The 26,466-nt window shown below is 37.3% G+C and overlaps 1 protein-coding gene and 1 pseudogene across 1 annotated transcript; both read left to right on the forward strand.

The window, feature by feature from the left end:
- Window positions 1-4,324: 4,324 nt before the first annotated feature.
- On the forward strand, window positions 4,325-5,251 carry LOC123947959 (olfactory receptor 4P4-like). The gene has a single exon (XM_046014311.1). The coding sequence runs from the start codon at window positions 4,325-4,327 to the stop codon at window positions 5,249-5,251; it is 927 nt and encodes a 308-aa protein (XP_045870267.1).
- Window positions 5,252-24,107: 18,856 nt separating this feature from the next.
- Window positions 24,108-25,039, forward strand: LOC123949280 (annotated as a pseudogene).
- The last annotated feature ends 1,427 nt before the right edge of the window (window positions 25,040-26,466 follow it).

Genomic DNA, 26,466 nt, shown 5'->3' on the forward strand with positions numbered 1-26,466 from the left:
AGTGCCACTGTATTACCTGTAAGGTGACTGTTACTTTATATTGTCTTTGTTCTTTTCTGGTCTATGTTACTTTGAAGCTGTCTCTTTCCTTAAAGAACCCCTTTCAATATTTCCTGTAGGTCCGGTTTGATGTTTGCAAATTCTTTTAGCATTTGTTTTTCCTGGAAGCTTTTTATTTCTCCTTGTATTCAATGGCAGCCTAATGATATAGAATTATTGGCTGCATATCTTTCTCATTTAGTGCTCTGAATATAACATGCCAGTCCTTTCTGGCCTGCCAGGTCACTGTGGATATGTTTGCTGCCAATCTAATATTTTTACCAGACCTCTTGTCCTGAGCTGCTTTCATGATTTTGTCTTTGTCTCTGAGACTTGTAAGTTTTACTATTGGTTGACAGGGTGTTGACCTATTTTTATTGATTTTGAGAGAGTTCTCTGTCCCTCTTGTATTTTGATGCCTTTTTCCTTCCCCAAATTAGGTAAGTTCTCCACTATAATTTGCTCCAATATACCTTCTGCCCCTCTCTCTCTCTTCTTCTTCTTTTGGGATCCAAATTATTCTAATTCTGCCTTATGGTATCACTTATCTTTTGAATTCTCCCCTCATGATCTAGTAATAGTTTATCTCTCTTTTTTCCTGCTTCTTTATTCTTCATCATTGGGTCTTCTATATCACTAATTCTCTCTTTTGCCTCATTTATCCTAGCAGTGACTGCCTCCACTTTTTATTACACCTCATTAATAGCCTTTTTTATTTCAACTTGTTAGATTTTAGGGTTTTTTTTTTTCTGTTTGTTTTTTTTTTTTTTTAGTTTCTCCAGAAAGGGGTTCTCTAATATCTTCTATGTGTTTTGTAAGACCAGCTACTATCTTTATAATCATCCTTCTGAACTCTAGTTCTGACGTGTTACTAATGTGCATATTGATTAGGTCCCTGGCAGTTGGTACCTTCTATTGTTCTTTTCTTTTTTTGAGATGCTTTTATCTCTTTTGTCATTTTTTCCAAAGAATAAGAAATGAATGCAAGAACAAAATACTAAAAGGGTGACAATGACCCCAGAAAAATATTCACCAAACAAATCAGAATAGACTCATAACTAGGGGAAAGAAAGGAAATATATATATATATAATCTGGCTGGTGAATAGAATAGAGCCACATACTATGTTTTGGATGTATTTTGTCTGTTATAAGAAAGTGCCTCCCAAAATTTTAAAGAAAGGAAATATAGATATACACCAAAATAAGGGTAAATAGGGTATATAGGATGAAGGGATAAATATGACTGTAAAGATAAAAATTAAAAACAATAAAAAGGAATTATTAGAAGTTGGTTGCAAAGTGAAAGGAAAAAAATTAAAAGAAAAAAAGTGGTGGGGGGTGGGAGAGCTTGTAACCAGATGGAAGACTAGAACAAAGCCATACACTAGATTTAAGGTGTATTTTGGTATGTTAGAAGAAACTGTATCCCAAATTTTTTAAGAAAGAAAAATATATATATATATGGCATAAATTTAAATACAATGAAGGCATATAATATGACTGTTGAAATGAAAATTAAAAATGGTTTTAAAAAAGGTACTAATAAGATGGTTAAAATAGGAAAAAAGAAAGTTAAAAAAAATAAAAGGGAAGAGGAAAACAAAATTAATACAATTTAATTAGAAAGAGTAAAGATTCATGTGGAAAAAAGCCATAAATTCTTTGTGCTGTACTCCCCTAGTGCTTTAGCTTTGCAGTTCTCATTGATCAGTTAACTTATCCTTGAATGGGTGTTCTTGCTTCTCTTCTAGGGGAGGAGTCTCTAGCAGTGATTCTCAAGTGTCTTTTCCCCAGGCAGAGTTGCACCACCCTTGCTAGGTGCCAGGCTAAATAATCTTCTTGGCTTTGCTCTCAGTAGATTGTGTTCCCTGAAATTTTTCCATAGCTTTAGAGGATGAAAATGAAAATGGTGTCCTCCAAATCTCTGGCCTGGAGCAGCTGAGAGCTCAGGGCCCCACTCCACCATGAGTCCTCAGAGAAAAGCAATCAATCACTCCTGTCTCCCTGGTCTGTGCCTGCTCTCCTTCCTCACCTGGCCTGTGTCTGAGTATTTCTATCTCTGGCATATGGCCCTGTTTGGAGTCTCCAAACCCAGCAGATTCCTGCAGTGCATTCAAGTGCTGCTCCTCCTGGGAGGTCTCCTCAGATCTGCCCCTTGTGTGTTTCCTGATAAAAGAGCAGTGGCCTGACTGTGCTGGGGATCACGGTTTAAGGTAACCCTGAGCTGAAAGCCCACTCCTTGTCTCTGTCTTTGCAGCCAACTTCCCTGCTCTGATCCCTGGGAGCTCTGCTAACTCAGGTACTCACAGTCTTTTGGTGATCTGAGGGTCCTGAGACCACACTGTCCCAGTGAGGTCTCCACCTTTCCCCCACTTAGCCACTAAAGTGACATCCCTCAGCAAAGTCCACTTCTTAAAGTTCTGATTTTGTACTCAACTGCTCTATCGTTTGCTGGGAGCCATCTGACAGAGGCTCCCTCTCCCCATAATCTGTCTTCCCAAATATCTCCTCATATTTATTTCTCTGCATGGCCTATCTTCCAGAAAGTGGTAACTTTTCTCTTCATAGAGTTGCTGCTATTCTTTCTTTCAATCTACTGTTGAGCTGTAGGTATTCAGAACGGTTTGATAACTATCTAGCTGAATTCCTGGGACTGGACAAGATTCAGGTCTCCTACACCTCCACCGTCTTGCTCCTCCCCCTCTGCATTTTACTTCTTTCTGAATTTTGGAATCAGCTTTTCATGAAAAAGTTTGTCAGAATTTTTGTTCTAATTATTAAATACATTGATTAATTTTTAAATAATCGACATCATTCTTATATATGGATCCTCCCTAACCATAATTATGGTACATTCTTTTAACTTGTTACAATATTTTAATGTCAGTTAATAAAATTCTATATTCAATGAGGGAATTCTATTTTTAAGGACAGAATAGATAACTCACAGATAAAATAATCCTGAACCGTTTATTTTAAACAAATCACACCGTAGCCCAGAATCATCACTACTGGTTTTTGCTTATGTGGCAGTGATATTTTCAGAGATTTTTGCAAGAAATGAAGCCACAGGTTGTTAATCTGGGGCTCATGGATGGAATTCAACCCAAAGTCCACAAACTCCCCAAAGTCCTATTAAAAATCTTTTTGTATGCCCATTGTACATTTTTCCAAAATAATCTCATAGAAAATCACAGTATAAAAGTAAAAGTAAAAAGCATTGTTCAGTTTCTGTTATAAGCCTTCAGAGTAGGCTGACACATTTTATCAGTGTGTAGAGTTCATGTTTTATCCAACTGGGCACTGAGTTTAACAATTTTGTGACACATTTTTTGTCAAAATGAAGTAAGGGATATAGTTTAATATTTTGCACCAGAGTATTATGTCCTTTTTAATTAAACTATTTCAGGACTGGGACCCATAAACCTGTAGTGAGCCTGTGAAGGAGAGAAAGTGGTTCAATACAAAGAAATAAAAGGTAGGTAAAACAGATCTAGTGAAAAAGAATCTTTGGATGCAATTTGCCCCTCTGAGGTTGCTGTCCTACTGGGAAGCACTAGAAAGTGGGATGAAGGGATGAAAACTCCTGGATTAGGCTGGAAAGTGAACTGGGAAATTAGGTCAATTACAAGAAGCCACAAATATACTATAATCCAATACAATGGAGCACCCCTTTTCCCAAAGATCTCATCATTGCTCAATGTTGGAGGAAAGGTGCTAAAGGCATTTTCTGAAATTGTCACCTAGAGATCTGATATTTAAAATTATGAGCTCACTGATGTCTAAAGACTTAACTGAACTTTCAGGATTCAGCACAAATTTAGTCACTGGGAAGGATGTAAATAATGAGACGGCCCTTGAAGGACAGATAACCTCAATGTTGTTGATACATACCAGAGATTTAAAAATTATTCTTAAGGTATACTACTGAAATTGCATTTCAAAATTGACCTAAGAAAGAACATTTCACCTTCTATTTATTCATCCTCTTGCACATAATAAGTGTGAAACTGGGAATTATTATAACTTAATTAATTATTTGTGCAATTATTGTTAGCATATGTCTACTCCAATGAACTTTATCTACTTGTGGGTAAGACTTTATGTATTTTGCACAATGCTTTCTGTACCCTTAGCACTAATTATGGTGTTTGTATCATAATGAACAATCAATATGTATTATTGAATAAATGAATGACTTTTAAAATAAATCAATAGTTTTAAAAGTTGACTGCTTCCAGTACATTAATTTTCTCCTCTACATGATCACACCCACAGAAACAATGGGACATGAAAATATCACAGAATTTATCCTCATGGGGCTTTTTAGTGATGAAGATGAAAGGATTGCCTGCTTTGTGGTGTTCTCACTTTGCTACATTGCAATTCTCTCAGGAAACCTCCTAATTCTTCTTACCATCAGTGGCAGCTGCCTACGTGAGCAGCCCATGTACTTTTTCCTGAGCTACCTGTCTTTCATGGACGTCTGCTTCACTTCCACAGTGGCCCCCAAACTGATCACAGATCTTCTGGCCCAGCAGAAGACCATCTCCTACAACAGCTGCATGGCCCAGATGTTTTATGCCCACTTCTTTGGTGCCACTGAGATCTTTATCTTGGTGGCTATGGCCTATGACCGTTATGCAGCCATCTGTAGACCCCTTCACTATATGGTCATCATGAGCAGACAAGTGTGCTATGTCCTTTTGATGGCCTCGATTCTCGGAGCTTTTCTCCATTCAGTCCTGCAGGTATTGATTATTATTGAACTTCCCTTCTGTGGACCCAATCAGATAGATCACTATTTCTGTGATGTTTTCCCCTTGCTGAAGCTGGCCTGCACAGACACTAGCCTGTTGGTTATTGTGATCATTAGCACCACGGGAGTGCTGTCAATTTTGACCTTTGTTGCCTTGGTAATTTCTTACATCATCATTCTGTCCACCCTGAGGACACGCTCATCCCAGAGCTGCCGCAAAGCTCTCTCCACCTGTGGCTCACACATCACTGTTGTGTTCATGTTCTTCCTGCCCCTCATCTTCACATATGTCCCCATGGCTGATTCTGTCAGTAATGACAAGGTTTTTGCCCTATTTTACACCATGATTGCCCCCATGTTCAACCCTCTTATCTACACGCTGAGAAACACAGACATGAAGAATGCCATGAAGAAATTGTGGTGCCGAGACATACAGCGTGAAGAGAAATGAAGTCTCTGGAGTTCAAATACTTGCCTGGATCTTGTTCTATCCCCCTAACCCTAATGTCAACAAATACAGCATGTACAGGGAGCTTTTGTGCTTTCATCAAAAACTGCAAGACTTCGGACACCTGGGTTGCTCGTTTGGTTGGACAACTGCCTTTGGCTCTGGGATCCTGGAGTCCTGGAATCAAGTCCTACATCAGGCTCCCTGCTCAGTGGGAAGTTTGTGTCTCCCTCTGACCCTCCCCCTCTCATGCTGTCTCTATTTCTCTTCTTCTCTCATTCTATATCTCAAATAAATAAAGTATTTTTTTAAAAATTGCAAGACTTGAAGTTAGAAGGCCCCTCAACTACCCTCTTGCTGTTACTTTACTTTTCTGAAGTTGAATAAGGGGAACAAATCACATGACCTCCAGGCCTCTTTCGGCTTTGACATTTTGGAACTTACTGGTATTCTGGAACATTCTCTACTTCATGATTTTAGACATACTGGATATTATATCACTCTTATCAAGGCACACTGTAAGATTACATTTTTGTTTGTTTGTTTGTTTGTTTGTTTAAGATTTTTGTTTATTTGTCAGAGAGAGACACAGTGAGAGAGGGAACACAAGCAGGGGGAGCAGAAGATGGAGAAGCAGGCTTCCTGCTGAGCAGAAAGCCCAATGTGGGGCTCAATCCCAGAACCCTGAGATCATGACCTGAACCCAAGGCAGATGCTTAACGCCTGAGCCACCCAGTTGCCCCTAAGATTACATTGTTTGACAGTTATGCCCTGCTTTAGGAAAGAGATTTTTGACTGAAAAATATATCACAGACAAAGAGAAGTCCTAAGCACTGCCTTTTTTTGGTGGTATCCATTGAAATAAAAGAAGCAATGCCAAAAAATTTACTAGTGTTATTATGTATTTTAACTCTTTACATTGCTTTTAAAATAGTGTAATGCAATGTAATTACACTATTCACACTGTCCTTATAGATGTTTTATAATTAATTCTCAGTACCCTATTGATGGTGTATTCCAGGCATTAAAATTTCAAATTAGATAATGAACATCACTTTTCAATCCTTTAAGTATAATTCCATGGTGTATTTATAACCTCATTTAAAAATCCCTTATGATGGGGATGCCTGGGTGGCTCAGGGGGTTAAAGCCTCTGCCTTCATCTCAGGTCATGATTCCAGAGTCCTGGGATCAAGCCCCATATCTGGCTTTCTGCTCCACGGGGAGCCTGCTTCCTCCTCACTCTGCCCGCCTCTCTGCCTACTTGTGATCTCTGTCTGTCAAATAAATAAAAATCTTAAAAAAAAATCCCTTATGAGTATACAAATTGATGCTTATTGTAAATGTGGGAAATCTCCCATTCTGTAAAGGGCCCCCAGTTTAAGAAGCCACATAGCTAAGGTATGCCTGGGTTGCTCATTGGTGAAGTGGTTAAGCATCTGACTTTGGCTCAGGTCCTAATCTCAGGGTCCTGGGATTGAGCCTGTTATTACTCCCTGTTCAGTGGGAGGCTGCTTGTCCTTCTTCCTCTCCCCCTCCCTTTCCCCATGCTCCTGCTCTCTCTTTCTCTTTGTCTCTCTCAAAAAATACATTAAATTTTAAAAGAAAAAAAAAAAGCCAAATATCTGATGAGATGGATGTCCCCGTGGTGCATTTTGTTAATCCTCACTGCTCTTTATACAAACAGCATAGTTTGACATTTTTCCCCCCACCATTCATGCTATGCCAAAATCTCTTGGTTCTACTCAGAAATGCTCTCATACTAGAGCAAAACAAAGAAGGTTAGACTGAAAAGCAGTGGTAGCTAACTGAAAACTGAGTCATAGGCCAAGAACTGCTTCAGTGCTTTGAGGTGCTCCCTTATTTTATACAAGAATACTCAAACTGTGTGAAGTGGGCCTCTGACATCATCCATGGTCATCCAGTAGTATGATATGAGGAGTTAAGTCCCAGAGAATGGGTTCACCACATTTTCAAATAGGAGAGGAACAGACTTGTTATTTTCTGGTGTTCTATTCTCTTCAACACGATCCCTAGGAAGAAATTGAATTGTATTTACTTGAAGTATTATTTTCCTTTGTGAAACAGATATCTCTTTTCTTGTTTTTTTTTTTATTTTGAGTATAGTTGATACACAATGTTGCATTAGTTTCGAGTGTACAGCCTAGTGATTCCACAAATCTCCAGGTGTTGTTGTGCTCATCACAAGTGTAGCTACCATCTGTCCCCATGCACTGCTAACATGATAACACAGACTATAGTCACTACGCTATGACTTTTATTGCTGTGATTTATTCATTCCATAACTGGAAGCCTGTTTCTTCTACTTCTCTTCAACCAATGTGCCCACGTTCCCTCTGGGAACCATCGGTTTGTTCTCTGTATTTATGAGTCTGCAGGAATCTGGGTTTTAAGATGAGGAGTACATTTACAGAAACTAGCCACAGATGATGATGATTTAGCAATAGATTTTCTCTTTCCAAAAGACCCTGACATATGTACTGCCTGCAAGTTAGGAAACTCAGCACATAAAGGGAGGCCGAAAGATAACGGAGTGTATTGAAAAGGAGATAAGAAAGACAGTAGCAGATTAAATCAGGATTTTGTTTTGATGTTGATCTGGTGGCAATTACGTCCTGGTGGGATTCTCCAATTCAGAGATGTGAGGGTGAACAGAAATGTCTATAGCTGCATGGGCTGGTGCCGAATTCTGGTGGTTTTGTTTTTGTTTGTTTGTTTGTTTGTTTTTAAATTAGTCTATTATTGATGCATATGTAGGCTGCATTCTCTGGTAATGGAATAAATTTGCTTATTGTAACAAATTTCTGTTTGTTTTTTTCCCCAGGAAGACAGGTCTTTCAGAGTCCATGTGAACTTGGCTCTTATGTATCTTTTGTTACACTCTTCTTATGATTTATCACTAAAGGAGAGGTGGAAAGGAAACTTACCCATGAATAATAAAGAGGTCCTTCTTTTCCACTGTGTTATGTATGGATGAAATAGTGAAGAGGGAGGTTGGCTGCATGCTTAGGTATTTAGAATTTGTCCTTCATGTATGTATCCAAGGTTAGGTGGGATCCATCATGCCCATTATCTCTTGCTTGGCCTTTTATATGGCTCCTTTCGAGGTACCTTACACTAGACATATTGGAAGTTTTATTGACTCAAGAGTATGCCTCACTCCCCACTTCTACAGTTTGAGCATGCTATTCTTGGATCAGTCAGCTCAATAATGCTGAGTAACAAGCCACTTCAGTATTTGTAGCTTATACAACAAGCATTTCATTTTTGCTCATTTGCATCTCTGCAAAAGGTGAAGTTTAGCTGATGTAGGGCAGGTCCAGGTATGCTTCAGGCAGCTCATTGGTCCTCAGACATAAAACAGAAATGTTATCCTAGTCTTTGATGAAATTGAAAGTTTATCTTCTGGACATGTGATATTTGTCATTACCATTGGCTGTTAAGAAAGTTTAGCATTGCCTGTCTCTCTTTATACTCCAGTGCACTTGTGTGGTGGATTGTTTAAATACTGAAATGTAAAATAAAGAGTATTTTGAAGATTTGAATAAAGTAATGAGGTTACATTATACTTCAAAACAAAAATTGTCACTGTGAAAGATATGGATATATTGAACCTGTCAAAATGAGGTGTTCCTGCTGAGTTATTATAAACATGGTGAAATTCTAGAGACTCTGACATGTGACAAATGTTTTTCTCCTCTATATGTTTTTAAATGAAAAAGGCAGTGACATACAGAGGAACATGAAAATTATGCTTACATATTAAACTGAGCAGTGCAAGAAAACATGTTTAAAAATTATTTTGCTCCTCCCTGGAATAGGAATTGTGGGAGGCCGCGATAAGGCCTGAGATGAGGACCAAACCAGGCCCTGACTTGTGCCTCCTTTAAAGTCCAAGTAGCCTAACAAAAGGTTTAGGATGGAAAAGTTGAGTAGCACTGAGAAAGGGTCTGTGCTATGTGTTGTGCGCTTGCCTCTGCGATTTCCCACACGTTTACTAGTTAGATGAGAGCAATGTGGTTGGGGTCATAAATTCATAACTGGTCCTTGCTGTTCCAGCACAGCTCATGAATCACTCTCAGGTTTGTTGTTACTTCTTGTATGTTTGGAGTTACTTTGGAGTCAGTGCAGCTGGTTAAGGAATTATCTGAAGACAGAGACCACTGGCCTTGGAGAGTCTGCATTTAGACCGTGAGAAGTAGATAATGGGGAAGTCTGGAGGGTTTTTTGTGCATGTAGCAAATTCTTTTGTAATCAGTTAAAAGTAGTTAATGTTGGCTATATAATGCCTTGCTGCCTTGAATAAACTCGGCATTGGTGGAAATCATCCCCTGTGCTCCTCCTGCCCCCATCTCTTTGTCTCTTTAATTTCTTTTCACCATCCTCTTACCCTTGCATTTCCTGGTCGATTTGTCACGTGGGCCATGGCAAGTTCCACTGGCACAGGGACAGCGAGCACAGGTCAAGGGAGCACCGTGCATACACAGGTAATTAGTTACCGCCATTCAGGTAAGAGGCACCCAGAAAGTGCGGGCAACAGCAGGAGTATGTAATGGGGCACTTTCAGTCTTTAGAGCAGGATCTTTTTGTCACTGCACTGCAGGCCCTTTTGAAGCAGAAAGGGTCCAAGGTCTCTAAGAAGGCCTTGCAGCAATTTTTTTGTACTGTTTCAGAATTATGCCCAAGGTTCCCAAAAGAAGGAACCATGAGTTTGGTTGCATGGCAAAGAGCAGGGTAAGAAATAAGCATATCAAAATATGTGGCTCCACTACTGTTCCCCCTGATAATTATGCAGGTCTGGGATAATATTTGTGAGGCATTAGATCCACAACACTCTTTTGAGCTGGTTTCTATAGCTTCCCAAGAACCTCAAGATGAGATTGATGATTTGCCCCAAAAAATGGAGGATATAGGGGAGCCAATGGCTGTAACTGAAGCCAACTGGGGTTGGTCTAACTCGGGACAGAGACCTTAACAAATATTCCCAAGCAGCTGCTGAAACCTCTTTGTTTCAGGGAAGTTCCCTGCTTTCTTTGGCCTGACTTGGACTGCTTAACCCTAAGTTAAGTTTGGTGGTTTAATTAAGATAGACATGTCTTTTAAGTTACCAGCAGTAAATGTAAAACTTCAAAGTTTACTGAAGGTCAAGTAAGCTCATGTTATTGGTTAAAATTTGTTAGCAAAAAAAATTACTAAACTGATGGTTAATTGTCTGTCTCAAAGTTTTAATGGGTAATTGTTAAAGTAGCTTTCAAAGTCTTTGGTAACCTAAAAGTTTAAAGTTTTGCTTGAATACCAAAATTAAACTTGTTAGACATCTAGGTCTTTTTCAGATAGAATAAAATAGTAAAGCATTGATTACTTAACATAGGTTTGTGCTTTCATCTTCTTATAGCAAAGAAGTTAAGAGTACTTAAATCTGTTAGTGAGCATGTTTTGTGCTTAACTAATTCATAATTTGCCATCTGAAGAATTCTGTTGTAATTGGTTAATACTTAGTCTTCACTAGAGATTAAGGTGTTTCTAAGAGTACAAAATTCTGCTTAGTGTAACTAAGACTGATGGAAATAAAGAAAGCAACTCTGTATATAGGAAAGTAGGAGATATGTAAGAAAGATTTAAGGAATGGGAATACATTTTATTAAAGGTAAAAGAAAATAATTTTGTCCTAAATGGGATGATGGTTTGGAAGGAAATGGTTTGGGATAAAACCTGAATGCAAAGGAAAGTTGTAAAAGGTTTATAAAGGGAAATCTTCAAAAAAGAAATTTTAGATATGGTCAGGAAGGACTAAGAAAAGAAAGAAAAAACAGCCCCCAGGGTGATTTAGCACTCTCCTGGCATACCTCCACATAGATTATTCTTCCAAGTGAAAGGGCCATTTGGCCTTGAGAGATTGGGTAAGCCGTCCAACCTTGAGGGACTGCAAAAACACCCTGTTACCATCCCCCATTGCCTGTAACCATAGAAACTCACTCTTATTCCTAAAGAATGAAAGGGGAGACTGATCACCTCCCATTAGCCAGGGATACCCAGGGAAGGGTGATGTCCAACCTGTCTGTATCTGAAGAGTGCCTGACTGTGTGAATGTGTCTGTATGGCTCCACCGCTTTGGCTACAGAGTCTGAGTGGGCTGCACCCTGAGTCTCGTGGGGCGTCATATGGCATAATGGTCATCTACTCCACGGAGTAGCTGGGTCTGGGGTTTATATGGACAGACGTTAGCTAAGACGCTCCTAAGTTCCCATGAGGGACACGAGCAGGACAGCATCTGAAAGATCCCTCTCCCTTTGTCTGCGACATCATTCATGATAGGAGGGAAATCTAATAAACCCACTATCTTAAGACTACATGCTTAAAAATAAAAAGACACTGATATAAAAAAAACTGGTTTTCTCTCTGTTTAAAAGGGCGAAGTTTTATATATACCACATCTTCTTTATCCATTCATCTGTTGATGGACATCTAAGTTCTTTCTATAGTTTGGCTATTGTAGACATTGCTGCTATAAACATTCGGGTACATGTGCCCCTTCGGATCACTATGTTTGTATCTTTAGGGTAAATACCCTGTAGTGCAATTGCTGGGTCATAGGGTAGTTCTATTTTCAACATTTTGAGGAACCTCCATGCTGTTTTCCAGAGTGGTTGCACCAGCTTGCATTCCCACCAACAGTGGAGGAGGGTTCCCCTTTCTCCGCATCCTTGCCAGCATCTGTCATTTCCTGACTTGTTATGGACATTGGGGAGAGTATGTGCTATCGTGAGTGCTATGAAGTGTGTTTATAAACCTGGCGATTCACAGACCTGTACCCCTGGGGATAAAAATACATTATATGTTTATAAAAAAAAAAATTGGAAGGGGAGGCAAACCATAAGAGACTATGGACTCTGAAAAACAACCTGAGGGTTTTGAAGGGTCAGGGGTGGGAAGTTGGGGGAACAGGTGGTGGGTAATAGGGAGGGCACGTTTTGCATGGAGCACTGGGTGTTGTGCAAAAACAATGAATACTGTTACGCTGAAAAAAATAAATTAGTTAAATATATTCAAAAAAAAAAGGGAGAAGTTTTCTTAGGTTAATTGATCTGTTATGGTTTTCTCTTTGCCTGCCCAGAAAATACAGTTTCTATGTTTTGTTTTATCAGGTGTTTAACATCCCTAATTATATTTAGGCATGTGCTTTAAAACTTTTTAAGATTTTAGCAATTGTTGACAAGATTTAAATTGTAAATGAGATCTCTTTAACTCATAAGACATTTTCTTGATATACTAAGTTACTCAGTAAGTACTGCTAAACCAATAATAAACCTTGAGTTGCATTTGGGTAAATGCTATAACTACTCTAAGGGTTCTATATATTTCCTAAAGTTTTAATGTCTCTGTAATTTAGCCATATCTATTCTGAGTTTTTGTCATTTGTAATTGTTATAATTATATTGTAAAATGAATTCCAGTCTAAAGAAGATTCATATAAAGGACTTTCAGTACAGATACAGGTCTTTGATATGTTAAAATCCTAAAACTGAAATGGATAAAAATTTCCAGAACTAACTAAAGCTGCATTCGGACTAAACCAGATTTAGTAACATGGGACTAAATAAACTAAAAGGTTATAATGTTGTGTCTCTTAATGTTTTGTCTTATTTTAAACATTGCTGGTTCTCTAATGTTTGCTCTTCCAGACTAAGGAAACTTTTTTTCTTAAGATGTCTGTGACTTACAGAAATGTAAAATTTTTATTTGCAAACAAATCAAAGGATTCGACTTTTTTTTCTGTCTGAACCCTCTGAAAATCAAAAGGTCTCAGTAAGTATTCTTTCTTCCGTTGCAATCAGTTATTTGCATAAATTCAATAAGAATCTGTTCTCCTTGTAACAGGACACTATTGGAAACATGGGTTATTTTACCAAGGCTTTTCAAAAATTTTGCCAAACCCTTCAAATTAAGCATTCGATGAGTACTCCTTATAATTCTCAAGGACAAGCCATTACAGAAAGAGCTAATAGAGTCCTAATCCTATCTCAAAAAATGAAAAGAGGGGAAGATACTACAGGGAACAGTGAAATATTCACCTCATATGCATTTAATTTTAATTCTTTATGTTTTAAATTTTTTGATATAGGTTGCACAGCAGCTGAATGGCCAGAACACATGGAGAAGAAGAAGACGCCTCCCCCCTTACAGTCAGAGCTTAATAAGAGATCTCCTGAATCAGGCCCTAGAGATAGTGAATCAGATCCAACCCAATGGAAACATTGATCACTATATTATTAACATTATTAACTATGGTTGGTCTCCCCCACAGTGAGGCCAAAGCCTATTAGGCACATCTGCCTGACCCACCTACTATAAGGCCTGTTACTTGGAATGATCCCACTCCCCGAGTACACACTAATGTTACAGATTATTTCGGGGGAAGCAGCTCTGATGGCATGGAGTGCACGGAGCATTATATTAATTGGACTAGTCTAGCAGCTCAAGTACCTAAATGTTTCCAGTTACCTCCCTCTGGCCATGATTTTATCAATGGGTGTATGGTGGTCCAATCGAGACCTCATATAGTTACCTTTATTTTAGGATACAGAAGAAGTGGAATCATTTGGTCTAATTCTGAGATAGGGCTGGAAAGATGGACAGTCTATGAGGTTATAGGTGACAAAACTCCTAATACTCCCCAGAGAGATATGCGTCCTCCTGTTTACCCTAATTGTCCCCCGAAATTAAAGTATTCTAACCCATGATTCCATTCTAATCCAGGCCCCATTTGGACAGAATGTCTCCAAGAAAAGCCCTTGATCACCTCTCCTCACGGCATCGCTGATTTCTCCATCACCGATTGGTCAAGAATGGATAGAGAAGAACCTCTGCGATATGTTGCTTACCCTCCTGGCCTGCCAATGCATAATGTGACTATCCCTGGTGGGATCTTCTCTACAGCCAGAGGGATGTTTCATGAAGAACTTTGGAAGCTGGTTGCTGCCCTGGGACCAATTGGGGTGCAAATAGCTAAGAGCATTTATACTGCCACAAAAGACTTCAACCTAAGCTTACGGGCCTGTGTTCCTAGACCTTTTTTACTGGTAGTGGGCTCGGGAACCATAGTTCTCATCTCCATTCACTGTAGATTTTTTTTTTTAGGTATTTCATATAAAAAGGAATTATATGGTATGTTATCTTTTTAATCTGTTGCTTTCATTTAGCATAATGTTCTTGTGTAAATTTTAGCCATGTTGTCACAAATATCAGTATTTCTTTCCTTTATGTTGATGGATAAAATTCCATTTTATGAATATATGTTACTCACTCATCAGTTGATTGACATGTAGATTGTTCCCCCATTTAGCTAGTATGGATAATGATGCTGTGTACATTGACATACAAGTTTTTGTGAGAATATGTATTTAATTTATCATGGGGAGAGCCTAAGATTAGAATTGCTAGATCTCTGTTAATTATATGTTCAACATTTTGAGGAGCTGCCATGTGGTTTCTCCAAAGTTATTGCACCAGGGACATCTGGGTGGCTCAGGAGGTTAAGCAACAGCCTTCAGCTCAGGTTATGATCCCAGGTCCTGGAAATGAGTCCAATATCAGGCTATTTTCTCAGTGAGGAGTCTGCATTTCCCTCTGCCTATTGCTTCCCCTGCTTGTGCTCTCTAACAGTAAATAAATAAATAAATCCTCAAAAAAAAGTGGTTGGACCATCCTACATTATCACCAGTAACTTATGAGAACTCCAATTTCTGCACCTCCTCACTAAAACTTATTATTGCCTGTCTTTTTTGATTCTAGACATCCTAGTGGGTGGAAAGCAGTATCTCATTATGGCTGAGGTGTGAGTTTCCTATTATCTAAAGGTGTTAAACATCTTTTCATGTTCTTTTGGCCATTTGCATATTTTTGTGGAGGTATGCTTATTGAGATGTTTTGCCAAATTTTAAATTGGGTTATTGTCTTTTTATTATTAAATTGTAGGAGTTCTTTATAGAGTCTGAAGTCAAGTTCCTTTTCAGATACATGATTTGCAAATATTTTCTCCCAGTCTGTGGGTTGGCTTTTCACTTTGGAATGAGATAATTTGCAGTAAAAAGTTTTCATTTTGGTGAAGTCTAAGGCAACTATTCAAAGTCAGTATCATATACTCATTTCCAATAAAATATTAGTACATCTTCTATTCATAGGATTGAAATTTTTAATGACAGTCAAGGTTCCACTTTTTTCCTCTGGAAATGATCACTAAATTTGATAAGCATTTTTCTCCGGGGTGGGTGTTTGGAGATATTGGCAAGGTTTTTGTTGTTGTTGTTGTTTTCCTTTGTTTGTTTCTTTTCCTAGGGTTTTTTTTGGGGGGAGGGGGTAACATAACTCTTTTTCTAAGATAAAATTTACATATGATGAAATGCAGAACTTTTTAGTATATAGTTTGATGAGTTTGATAAATGTGCATACTCACATATCCATTAAAAAAGTCAAGATCTAGAATACTTTCATTAACCCAGAAAGATCTGTCATGCTCCTTTTCAGTTAACTCCATCAGATGCAATTATTGTCCAATTTCCATCACTCTGATTTAGCATTGTCTATTGTATAACTTCGTGTAAATTGAATCATAGCTTTTATTCATAGTGCATGGTATCAATTCTGGAATTTATCATACTGACGAATGCAGCATTAGTCCATTGCTTTTCTTTGCTGAAGATTATTCTGGCAATGCTGACAACTTCTATCTTTCAAGTGTGGTGTATTTGCATTGAACATAATGCAAATCTTAAATTTTGGGAGATAATTTCATCTTATTGTAGTTTACTTTTTGGCTGCATTGTAACATATTTTTCTTCTTTCCTATATTATTTTAAGCTAAATGAGTGGAAGCTTTTTGTCTATTATTCAATTTTCTCTTCTTCTTGACATTTTAAAATAATAGATTCTATTTTTCCTGAGCAGTTTCAGGTTCACAGGAAAGTTGGGTAGAAGCTATGGAGATTTCCTTCATCTCTGATTATGAAATAGGCAGAAGGATGGTATAGACATTTTCCAAACACATACAAGTGGTCAACAGGTACATCAAAGGTACTCAACATCATTCATTATGAGGGAAATGCAAATCAAAATCATGAGATACCACTTCACATGTTAGACTGAGTCTTATTGAGAAGACAAGAGATAAGAATTGTTGGTGAGGATGCGGAATAAAGTGATCACATGTATACTATTGATGTATATGTAGATTAGTAGAGTCATTATGGAGAAGAGTATAGAAGTTCCTCAAAAAATTAAAAGTAGAACTACCATTCATCAATACTACTGTTGGGTATATATTCCAAAGGATCTGATATCATGATTGTGAAGGGCTAGCTGCAATTCTTAAGTTCATTGCATCATTATTCACAGTAGCCAAGATGTGGATACAACCTCATCCTTCACTGATGAATCAATTTAGGAAATGTGAGATTATATATTATTCAGATTTTAAAAAGAGGGAAATTCTCCCATTTGCAATAACATGGATGGAGCTGGATGACTTACTGTTAAGTGGAACAAGCCAGACACAAAGAGAAATACTGCATGATTTCACTTATATGTGGAGATGGTATAGTTAAATTTACAGAAGCAGAGAGTAGAATGGTAGTAACCAGGGTTCAGGAATTGGGAAAATAGAGAGATGTTTGTCAATGGGTACAAGGTCTCAGTTAGGTAGAATGAATAAGTTCTAGAGATCTAATATATTACAGGGTCACTATAGTTAACAATATCATAGTGTATACTTGAAATTGCAAAAAGAATAGATCTTAAATGAAATCTTCTTGCACATGCACACATACAAACACACAGTGATAACTATAGAGAAGATAGATGTGCTCATTGGTTATGCAAAAGATCATATATATACACATACACACCCATATATATGTGTGTGTGTATTTGTGTGTGTGTATGCATATATATATATATATGTATATATATATATATATATTTATATATATACACACACACACACACATATTTGTACATCATCATGCCAACTTTGGGACACTAGTGAAGTCAATAGCTTCATAATATTTCCAAAAGCAAAAAGTAGTGAGAAAACTGAAAACATGATATTTTAATGAATTTATTTTAAAATAATCTTTGACAGGAGGAAACTATTGGCATTGAAAAGTTTTTTCAGGTAAATAATGGGAATAGTGTTAAAAATTAAATAGAATCTTGCCATAATTACTAAGGATATGGTACAACAGAATGCACTGAAATCATTTTTTTTTTAAATTTCTGTTCAAATTGCAGCATGTTAGTGTACAGGGTATTAGGACTTCCAGGTATACAATTTAATGATTCAACACTTACGTACCACAATAGGTGTTCATCACACAGATACTTTTATGCTCCCATCACCTAATTGACCTGTCCTCCTACCCCCCTTCCCTATTTTTGTTCTCTATGGTTAAGAGTCTGTTTCTTGGTTTGTCCCCTCTCTCATTTTGTCCCTATACTACTTTTTTTGTTGTTTTTAAATTTCACATAAGTGAAATTGTTCTCTGACTTACTAGTTTGAGTTGGAAAATACTACCTAGCTCCATCCCTATTACTGAGAATTACAAGATCTCATTCCTTTTGATGGATGAATTATAGTGCATTCATATATATATATATATATATATATATATATATATATATATATCCCCCACATCTTTATTCATTCATCATTTGATGGACACTTAGACTGTTTCCACAGTATGGCTATTGTAAGTAATGCTGATATAAACATTTTGGGGGAGAAGCAGAACCCCCATTGAGCAAGGATCCCGTTGTGGGATTTAGTCCCAGGACCCTGCAATCATTAAGTTGAGACAAGGGCTGATGCTTAACTGACTGAGCCCCCCGGGCATCCCTGTGGTGTATTTAAATTCTTTTTTTTTTTTCTTTTTTAAGATTTTATTTATTTCTTTGACCTACAGAAATCGCAAGTCAGCAGAGAGGCAGGCAGGGAGAGAGGTGGAAGCAGGCTCCCTGCTGAGCAGAGAGCCTGATAATGGGCACATTCCCAGGACTGTGAGATCATGACTTGAGCCAAAGGCAGAGGCTTAACCCACTGAGTCACCCAGGTGCCCCTTTAAATTCTTATTCAATCTTGACCCTGTACATTATTTCACTTCTTTCTCTCTTACAGTTGTAGAGGGCTCTTGTAGCTCCTATATCCTAATCATTGAAATCAGCTGAATACCAAGAGTACGTCATAGTATTACATTTAAAAAAAAAATCCCATGCATAAATGCCAAAGTTATCTTAATAGTCAAAGGAAACATAAAAATATACTTAAGAAAAAAATTACATATATTTATATATACAGCATTTGGCCTTTAGTTCACTAGTGTGGAAATGTTTTTCAAGATGAACTAGTAATATAATGAAAAGAATTTCTTGACACACAGAGTTAGCGCCTTTGCTCTGAATGTGTTCCAAGAGAAAGCAGGATACATTATTGGAAATGAGCTATACAGAGAATTACAAGTCATAGATTTCATGCTATTCTTTAATTATGGATGCTCACTGTTTGAACAGTTGTGATCTTTCTTCCATCAAACTAAGTGTGATATGAGATGTGAGGAGTGTTTCATAATCTACAATGTCAGAATTGAGCTCTCAGGAAAAGAAGGAACCAGGCTGGCATTATGAGGGAAGCTACAAGTTTGAGCACAGATGTACCTTCATTTAGGGTTTGTCTGATATTTTACTCAAGACTGGACTGGAGTTATGGGTTATTGGAGAAAAGGTCACAGAGGCGAAGTGCCATTTGCATCACATCCTGTTAAGGGGTATGTACTTTCAATGTGACTCATCAACATTAAGGTTAAACTTGATCACCTCGTTGTGGTAGTGTCTTCCATATTTCTCCTCCATAAATTTACTCCCTCTGTCCCATTCCACAATGAGGCTGTTGGAAGGAGCTCACTTGTGTACAGCCCACAAATAAGAGATTGAGTGTTATCCTATAACCTTTAAGAGCAGAATACCTATAAAATCATTATGAATTATTTTTATGGGAGCTTTATCTGTCATCCCCTATTTCTTGTTGATATCTTCATGAACTTGCAGATGTTTATACTATGAGTAATATTTCAATTCAGTGTCATTTATTTTTTTGCTCAAATCTTTTCCAAGCTTTAGCACTGGAGTCTCTTTCCATTGGCTTTTGTGTTCCTTTGACATATTCTCATCACAGTGTGAGCACACTTGTGTGTGTGTGTGTGTGTGTGTGTGTGTGTGTGTGTGTGTATTAACACTTCTTTACCTTCTGGAATTACAGGATATTCCAGTTCATCTCCTACATTCGTGCCACAGCCCTAGAATCAGCCATTTCTTTAAGAAATCCTGATTCACCTTCCAAATTTTTTTTTTTTTAATAAACATATAATGTATGGACTCTGAAAAACTACCTGAGGGTTTTGAAGGGTCAGGGTTGGGAGTTTGGGGGAACAGGTGGTGGGTAATAGGGAGGCCACGTTTTGCATGGAGCACTGGGTGTTGTGCAAAAACAATGAATACTGTTACGCTGAAAAAATAAATAAAAGGAAAAATAAATAAATAAATAAATAAATAAAAATAAAATAAAATACAATAAAAATAAAAAAAAATAAAAAAAAAAGAAATCCTGATTCATTTCCTTTGATAATGGTAGCAGAAACCATGCCCTGGCCACTAGATAACTAGATAATCACAGCTTTTTTTTTGTTTTTATGATAGTCAAAATAGGTAATTTATGGTCCAAATAAACCCTTTGAAAGAAATGATCACCCTTTTCCCCATAATCTAATAATACATATTGAACATTAATTTTGTTCTCATATCTAGCTAATGTTTCTTAATTAAAAGGGAAAGAGCACCTCAGGGAATGACCTTCCCCAGACTCCTTTATTTTGCATCAGTCATGTTTAAATACTCCTGCAGGGAAAGGCATAAAAGAAGCATTTCCCTGTCAAAATTACATGTGAGGGTGGGTTTCTGAAAGTGTGGGATGGACCTAGGACAAACTTTGTCTTCTGGCATGTGTTTGAGAACCTGAGCCACAGTGACATCAAAAGAGATCGGACAGAAGTTTAAAAACACATTTTTTTAAAAAATTCTCATTTGAATGAGTGTGGCCAAATTGCCTTGAGACGAAAAGAGTACGATATAACATCCTATCCTTTGCAAAAGCTCTTATCAAAACTGGTAAGATTTGTTTTGGGGGAAAACTTAGTTGTTTTTAATACTCTGAGACAATTAATTTGATCAATGCTACAATGTGCATCTAACCCATAAAAGGTATCTGTGGAAGGATAGAAAATTTAGGGAATTTTCTAGAAGAGCTTTACAATGGAAACTGAGAAGGTGGAATTAAAGCAATGCACAGCAGCTCCAGGTGGGGAGATAAGCAAATAGAAATAATATCTGAGTGTCCAGGAAATGCTCCATGGAGATAATGATTTTACGTGGGAATGGAGCAGGCTTCCTTTCTCAGTGGTAACCACATATTGAATAGGACCCAATGCTACTGGATTTATTAATAAGAAATTCTCTTAATTCTTTCATTCACTTTATGAAAATTCATGATTAAATATATACATTTTCTGGATGTGAAATTCATCAGTGAACAGATGAAAATCCCCTTCCTTATGCTGCTTCATTCAAATGTATGTCACTCTTATATTTATGATTATGTGAACTAAACAAACATCTGTCTCTACCAGATAGATAGATGATAGACGGACAGAGGGATCAAGACATAGGTAAGTAGATGTCTTTTTATTATACTTAACCGTTCGAAACAACAGACAATTTTCATTCCTGTTCGCTGAAGAGTTGGACAAAGAGCATATTTAGTAAACTCCTAAGAATGCCAGGGAACCTGTAGTGAATGGCAGTGTGGTTGGGGCATGATATGGTTAAGAACCGTGAGTCCAGAACTGCCTCTACAGTGACTCACCCTCTGACACAGATATTTAAATCTTGCTCTGGCCCTGGGAATCTTGCTGTCCCTGCAGCCTATGTCAGAAGGCAGTTGTTATAAACCAGTAATATGCCAATGTGATTAGCAAACCACCTACTGAGAGCATGTTTCTTTTCTTTTTTAATTAGGTTTTTTTATTGTGGAGTTTTAATTTTTTAAATTTTTATTTATTTTTTAATTTATTTTAAGAGAAGGTTTCTAAAAGCTTTATTTTTAATGCAGCATGATTATGACATATTTTCAATACCAAAGGGAATATTTTAAAATTCAGGTCATCCTCCTAACTTTGAGTAAAAACAAAACAAAACAACAACAACAGCAACAACAACAGAAAACAATTTCCCCATCCTGAATCCACAAATATTATGTAATTTTGGTACTCTCTTAAATACAATGATATGATATAAGTCCGTGTGTGTGTGTGATACATTATTCTTCTGATAATGATTATACTACCATCCTCTGCATAGAGTCCTGAACTCTATCACTTTTCAGCATATTTTAGAAACCACTGCATATATGTATCCACCTCCTTTTTATTGATGATTACATAAAATACTATCCCTGATTCATTTAGCTTCCTTTCTGATGGGCTTGAAGTTGTTTCTTCCCCTTTTGCAACTTGGAAAGGACTGCTGTGATTGTCTTGGTGCTTGTGAGATTATTTGCAGCAAATGGAATCACTAGACCTGTGTCTAAGTGCCATTGAAATATCCTCAATGATGAAGATCACTCCCTAAGAAATTACACCCCCTTAAACTCCTACAAAAAATGTGTGGGATCAGTCGTCTCCCACGTCATTTTCAGTAGCATTTGTTAGGATACATTGATCCTTGGGGCACTTGAGTGGTTCAGTAGGTTACACATCTGCCTTTGGCTTAGGTCATGATATCAGGGTCATGGGATTGAGCCCAGCATCTGGCTCCCTGTTGAGCAGGGATTTGCTTTTCCCTCTCCTCTGCTTGCTGCACCCATGCTGTGTCCTCTCTCTATTAACTAAGTAAAAAAAATCTTTAAAAAAATAAAAATACATTTATCAAAATGGTCAATGTATTAATCTCATAAGTGAAAAGATATATCGTTGGAATTTAAACTTGAATGTATTTAGCTATGAATGAAATTTATTATCTTTCCACATTTTTAATAAGAAGTTTCTTTTGAAATCAGTTATTTGGCCCATTTTCATTTGCACAGTTTGGATTTTAAAAAGATTTTACTTATTTAGAGAGAGAGGGGGAGAGTGTGTGTGAGAGCAGGGGAAGGGGCAGAAGTAGAGGACGAGAGAGAATCTTAAGCAGGCTCCACACAAGACACAGAACCTGGTATGGGGCTCTATCGCACAACCCTGAGTTCATGAGCTGAGTGGAAATCCCGAGTCAGACGATAACTGACTGAGCCATCCAGGTACCTGAAACACGATTTTTAAAAATTGATCTTTGAAATCTATATTTGAGAAAATTTTGCTTTTGTCTGGAACACAAGTTGTAAGTATACTTAAATGCTTTGGCACTTGTGCTCGTGATTGTTTCACTATTTGGAAAATATCTGTGATGAGGAAGGAGAAGATTATTCCACTGTTTGGTATCTATAAATACATATTAGCTCCCTTCCTGTTTCTATCTTCTCTTACTGAAGTCAGGGTATGGGACACTCAAGAATATAGATTCCAAGAATTCTATTGAAAAGTTTCAGACTTAGAACTTCCTTAATTCATCTTCTAAATCCCTGGTGCTTAAAATAACATGAAATTTGGAAAAAAAAAAAGTATTTTGCTTTATGTCAAATGTTCTCTTTTTATATTTTATTTAGTCTGAGTCTCTATTTGTGTCTTTTTTTTATATTTATTTTTATTTGTTTATTTACAGCATAACAGTGTTCATTGTTTTGGCATCACACCCAGTGCTCCATGCAGTACGTGCCCTCCCTATTACCCACCACCTGGTTCCTCAACCTCCCACCCCCCCACCCCCCTGCCGCCCCTTCATAACCCTCTGGTTGTTTTTCAGAGTCCATAGTCTCTCATGGTTCATCTCCCCTTCCAGTTTCCCTCAACTCCCTATTTGTGTCTTAAGAAAATTTGCTGAAAGACCCATTAATTAATATACTGAACAAGATGAAGAATAATTTCAAAAGAACAAAGTTTTATAGAAGCTGAATTTAAAACTACAAAAAACTAGAAATTATTGAGAGTTAAAGTAATAGGAAATAAACAGCCAAACTAACAGATTAAAACAAATTTCAATATGGACTGGACCAGTTGAGGGAACGTTCACTACTAAAATATTGTTTCTCCTCTGTGTCTCTCTTGCTCTTTTTCTCTCTTAGGTTTCATTAAGGGAAACACTACCAAAGTTTCTACATCATTCTTTGAATATTCAGAATATTTATGATAAGATATTTTATAACTGAATTACCAAGTTATTTCATAATACCAAGTATTATGAAAAGGTATTATGTAAATCATTCATGAGTTTTCTCCCCGTGGCAACATTCCAACCTAATATGTCTTTGGCATAAACTCAAGAAAGACATCCAATTCAGAAAGATACCCTCTCAATCCAAATCCCCTAATTTAATACTTTTATGCCTGAAGAATTAGGTGCTCTTTCATTTATGGTATATTTCATTGCTTTCATAAGCAATCAGGTGAGTGGATTATAAATAAATATTATGATTTGCACCTTATTCAGAAGAAAATAACATGGAAGGTAAGGGATTACACAGGGTAAGTGGCACATCTGTGATCAAGCATGTGGATTTGACCTTCAAACGGATGATTCATTTCATAATATTTCTTTTTTTGCAGATTAATTATTTCTAACCTGTGCTTTCTCCACTTTGCCTGAAATTATGCAACAAAATAACGGCGTAACTGAGTTCATACTGTTAGTATTGACCCAAGATCCTATGAAAAAGACCATGGTATTTGTAATATTCTTCATTTTATATGTGGGAACCATGATAGGGAATTTGCTGATTATTGTGACCATCAGGTTCAGCCGGACACTTGGGAGCCCCATGTACTTTTTCCTATTTTATTTGTCCCTTGCTGATTCCTGCTTTTCAACATCCACAGCCCCAGACTAATTGTGGATTCACTCTTTGCAAAAAGAACCATCACTTACAAAGAGTGCATGATTCAAGTCTTTGCCTTACATTTCTTTGGATGCATGGAGATCTTTGTGCTCATCCTCATGGCTGCTGATCGCTATGTGGCCATCTGCAAGCCCTTACATTACCCAACCATTATGAGACGGCAGGTTTGCATCATCTTGATTGTTATTGCATGGATAGGGGCTTTTATCCATTCTATAGCTGAGATTGCCCTGGCCTTGAAATTGCCTTTCTGTGGACCCAATTTGATTGATCATTACTGCTGTGATTTGCAGCCCTTGCTGAAACTTGCTTGCATGGACACCTATATGATCAACCTAGAATGGGTGTCTAACAGCGGAACCATTTGCACAAGCAGTTTTGTGATTCTGATGATCTCATATATTGTCATCTTGCATTCACTGCGAAACCACAGTGCAGAAGGGAGGAGAAAAGCTCTCTCTACTTGCACTTCTCACATCATCGTAGTAGTCTTATTCTTTGGTCCATGTATATTCATATATACACGTCCCCCAACCACTTACCCCATGGACAAGATGGTGTCCGTATTTTATACTATTGGGACCCCTTTTCTCAACCCACTCATCTACACGCTGAGGAATGCAGAAGTGAAAAGTGCTATGAGAACGTTATGGCATATCAAAATAACCACAGAAAGCAAAAGATGAATTGAGAGTTTTGATTGATTCCTTAATCCGTACAGATATCAAATATGATAGTGTATCCTGACTTACTCAGTAAGTTTTCTACTACAATACACCTTATTTCCTTACTTTTTTCGGTACATCTGTGCTCAAACTAGTAGCTTCCCTCATAATGCCAGCCTGGTTCCTTCTTTTCCTGAGAGCTCAATTCTGACATTGTAGATTATGAAACACTCCTCACATCTCATATCACACTTAGTTTGATGGAAGAAAGATCACAACTGTTCAAACAGTGAGCATCCATAATTAAAGAATAGCATGAAATCTATGACTTGTAATTCTCTGTATAGTTCATTTCCAATAATGTATCCTGCTTTCTCTTGAACACATTCAGAGCAAAGGAGCTAACTCTGTGTGTCAAGAAATTCTTTTCATTATATTACTAGTTCATCTTGAAAAACATTTCCACACTAGTGAACTAAAGGCCAAATGCTGTATATATAAATATATGTAATTTTTTTCTTAAGTATATTTTTATGTTTCCTTTGACTATTAAGATAACTTTGGCATTTATGCATGGGATTTTTTTTTTAAATGTAATACTATGACGTACTCTTGGTATTCAGCTGATTTCAATGATTAGGATATAGGAGCTACAAGAGCCCTCTACAACTGTAAGAGAGAAAGAAGTGAAATAATGTACAGGGTCAAGATTGAATAAGAATTTAAAGGGGCACCTGGGTGACTCAGTGGGTTAAGCCTCTGCCTTTGGCTCAAGTCATGATCTCACAGTCCTGGGAATGTGCCCATTATCAGGCTCTCTGCTCAGCAGGGAGCCTGCTTCCACCTCTCTCCCTGCCTGCCTCTCTGCTGACTTGCGATTTCTGTAGGTCAAAGAAATAAATAAAATCTTAAAAAAGAAAAAAAAAAGAATTTAAATACACCACAGGGATGCCCGGGGGGCTCAGTCAGTTAAGCATCAGCCCTTGTCTCAACTTAATGATTGCAGGGTCCTGGGACTATATCCCACAACGGGATCCTTGCTCAATGGGGGTTCTGCTTCTCCCCCACAATGTTTATATCAGCATTACCTACAATAGCCATACTGTGGAAACAGTCTAAGTGTCCATCAATGATGAATGAATAAAGATGAAGGGCGATATATATATATATATATATATGATATAATATATGATATAATATGATATATATATAATATATATATATATATATATATATATAGGATTATAATTCAGCCATCAAAAGGAATGAGATCTTGTAATTCTCAGTAATAGGGATGGAGCTAGGTAGTATTTTCCAACCCAAACTAGTAAGTCAGAGAACAAAAACTACCATATGATTTCACTTAGGTGAAATTTAAAGACAACAAAAAAAAATGAGTATAGGGACAAAATGAGAGAGGGGACAAACCAAGAAACAGACTCTTAACC

The sequence above is a fragment of the Meles meles genome, chromosome 8 (genome assembly GCF_922984935.1).
Source record: "Meles meles chromosome 8, mMelMel3.1 paternal haplotype, whole genome shotgun sequence".
NCBI lineage: Eukaryota > Metazoa > Chordata > Mammalia > Carnivora > Mustelidae > Meles > Meles meles.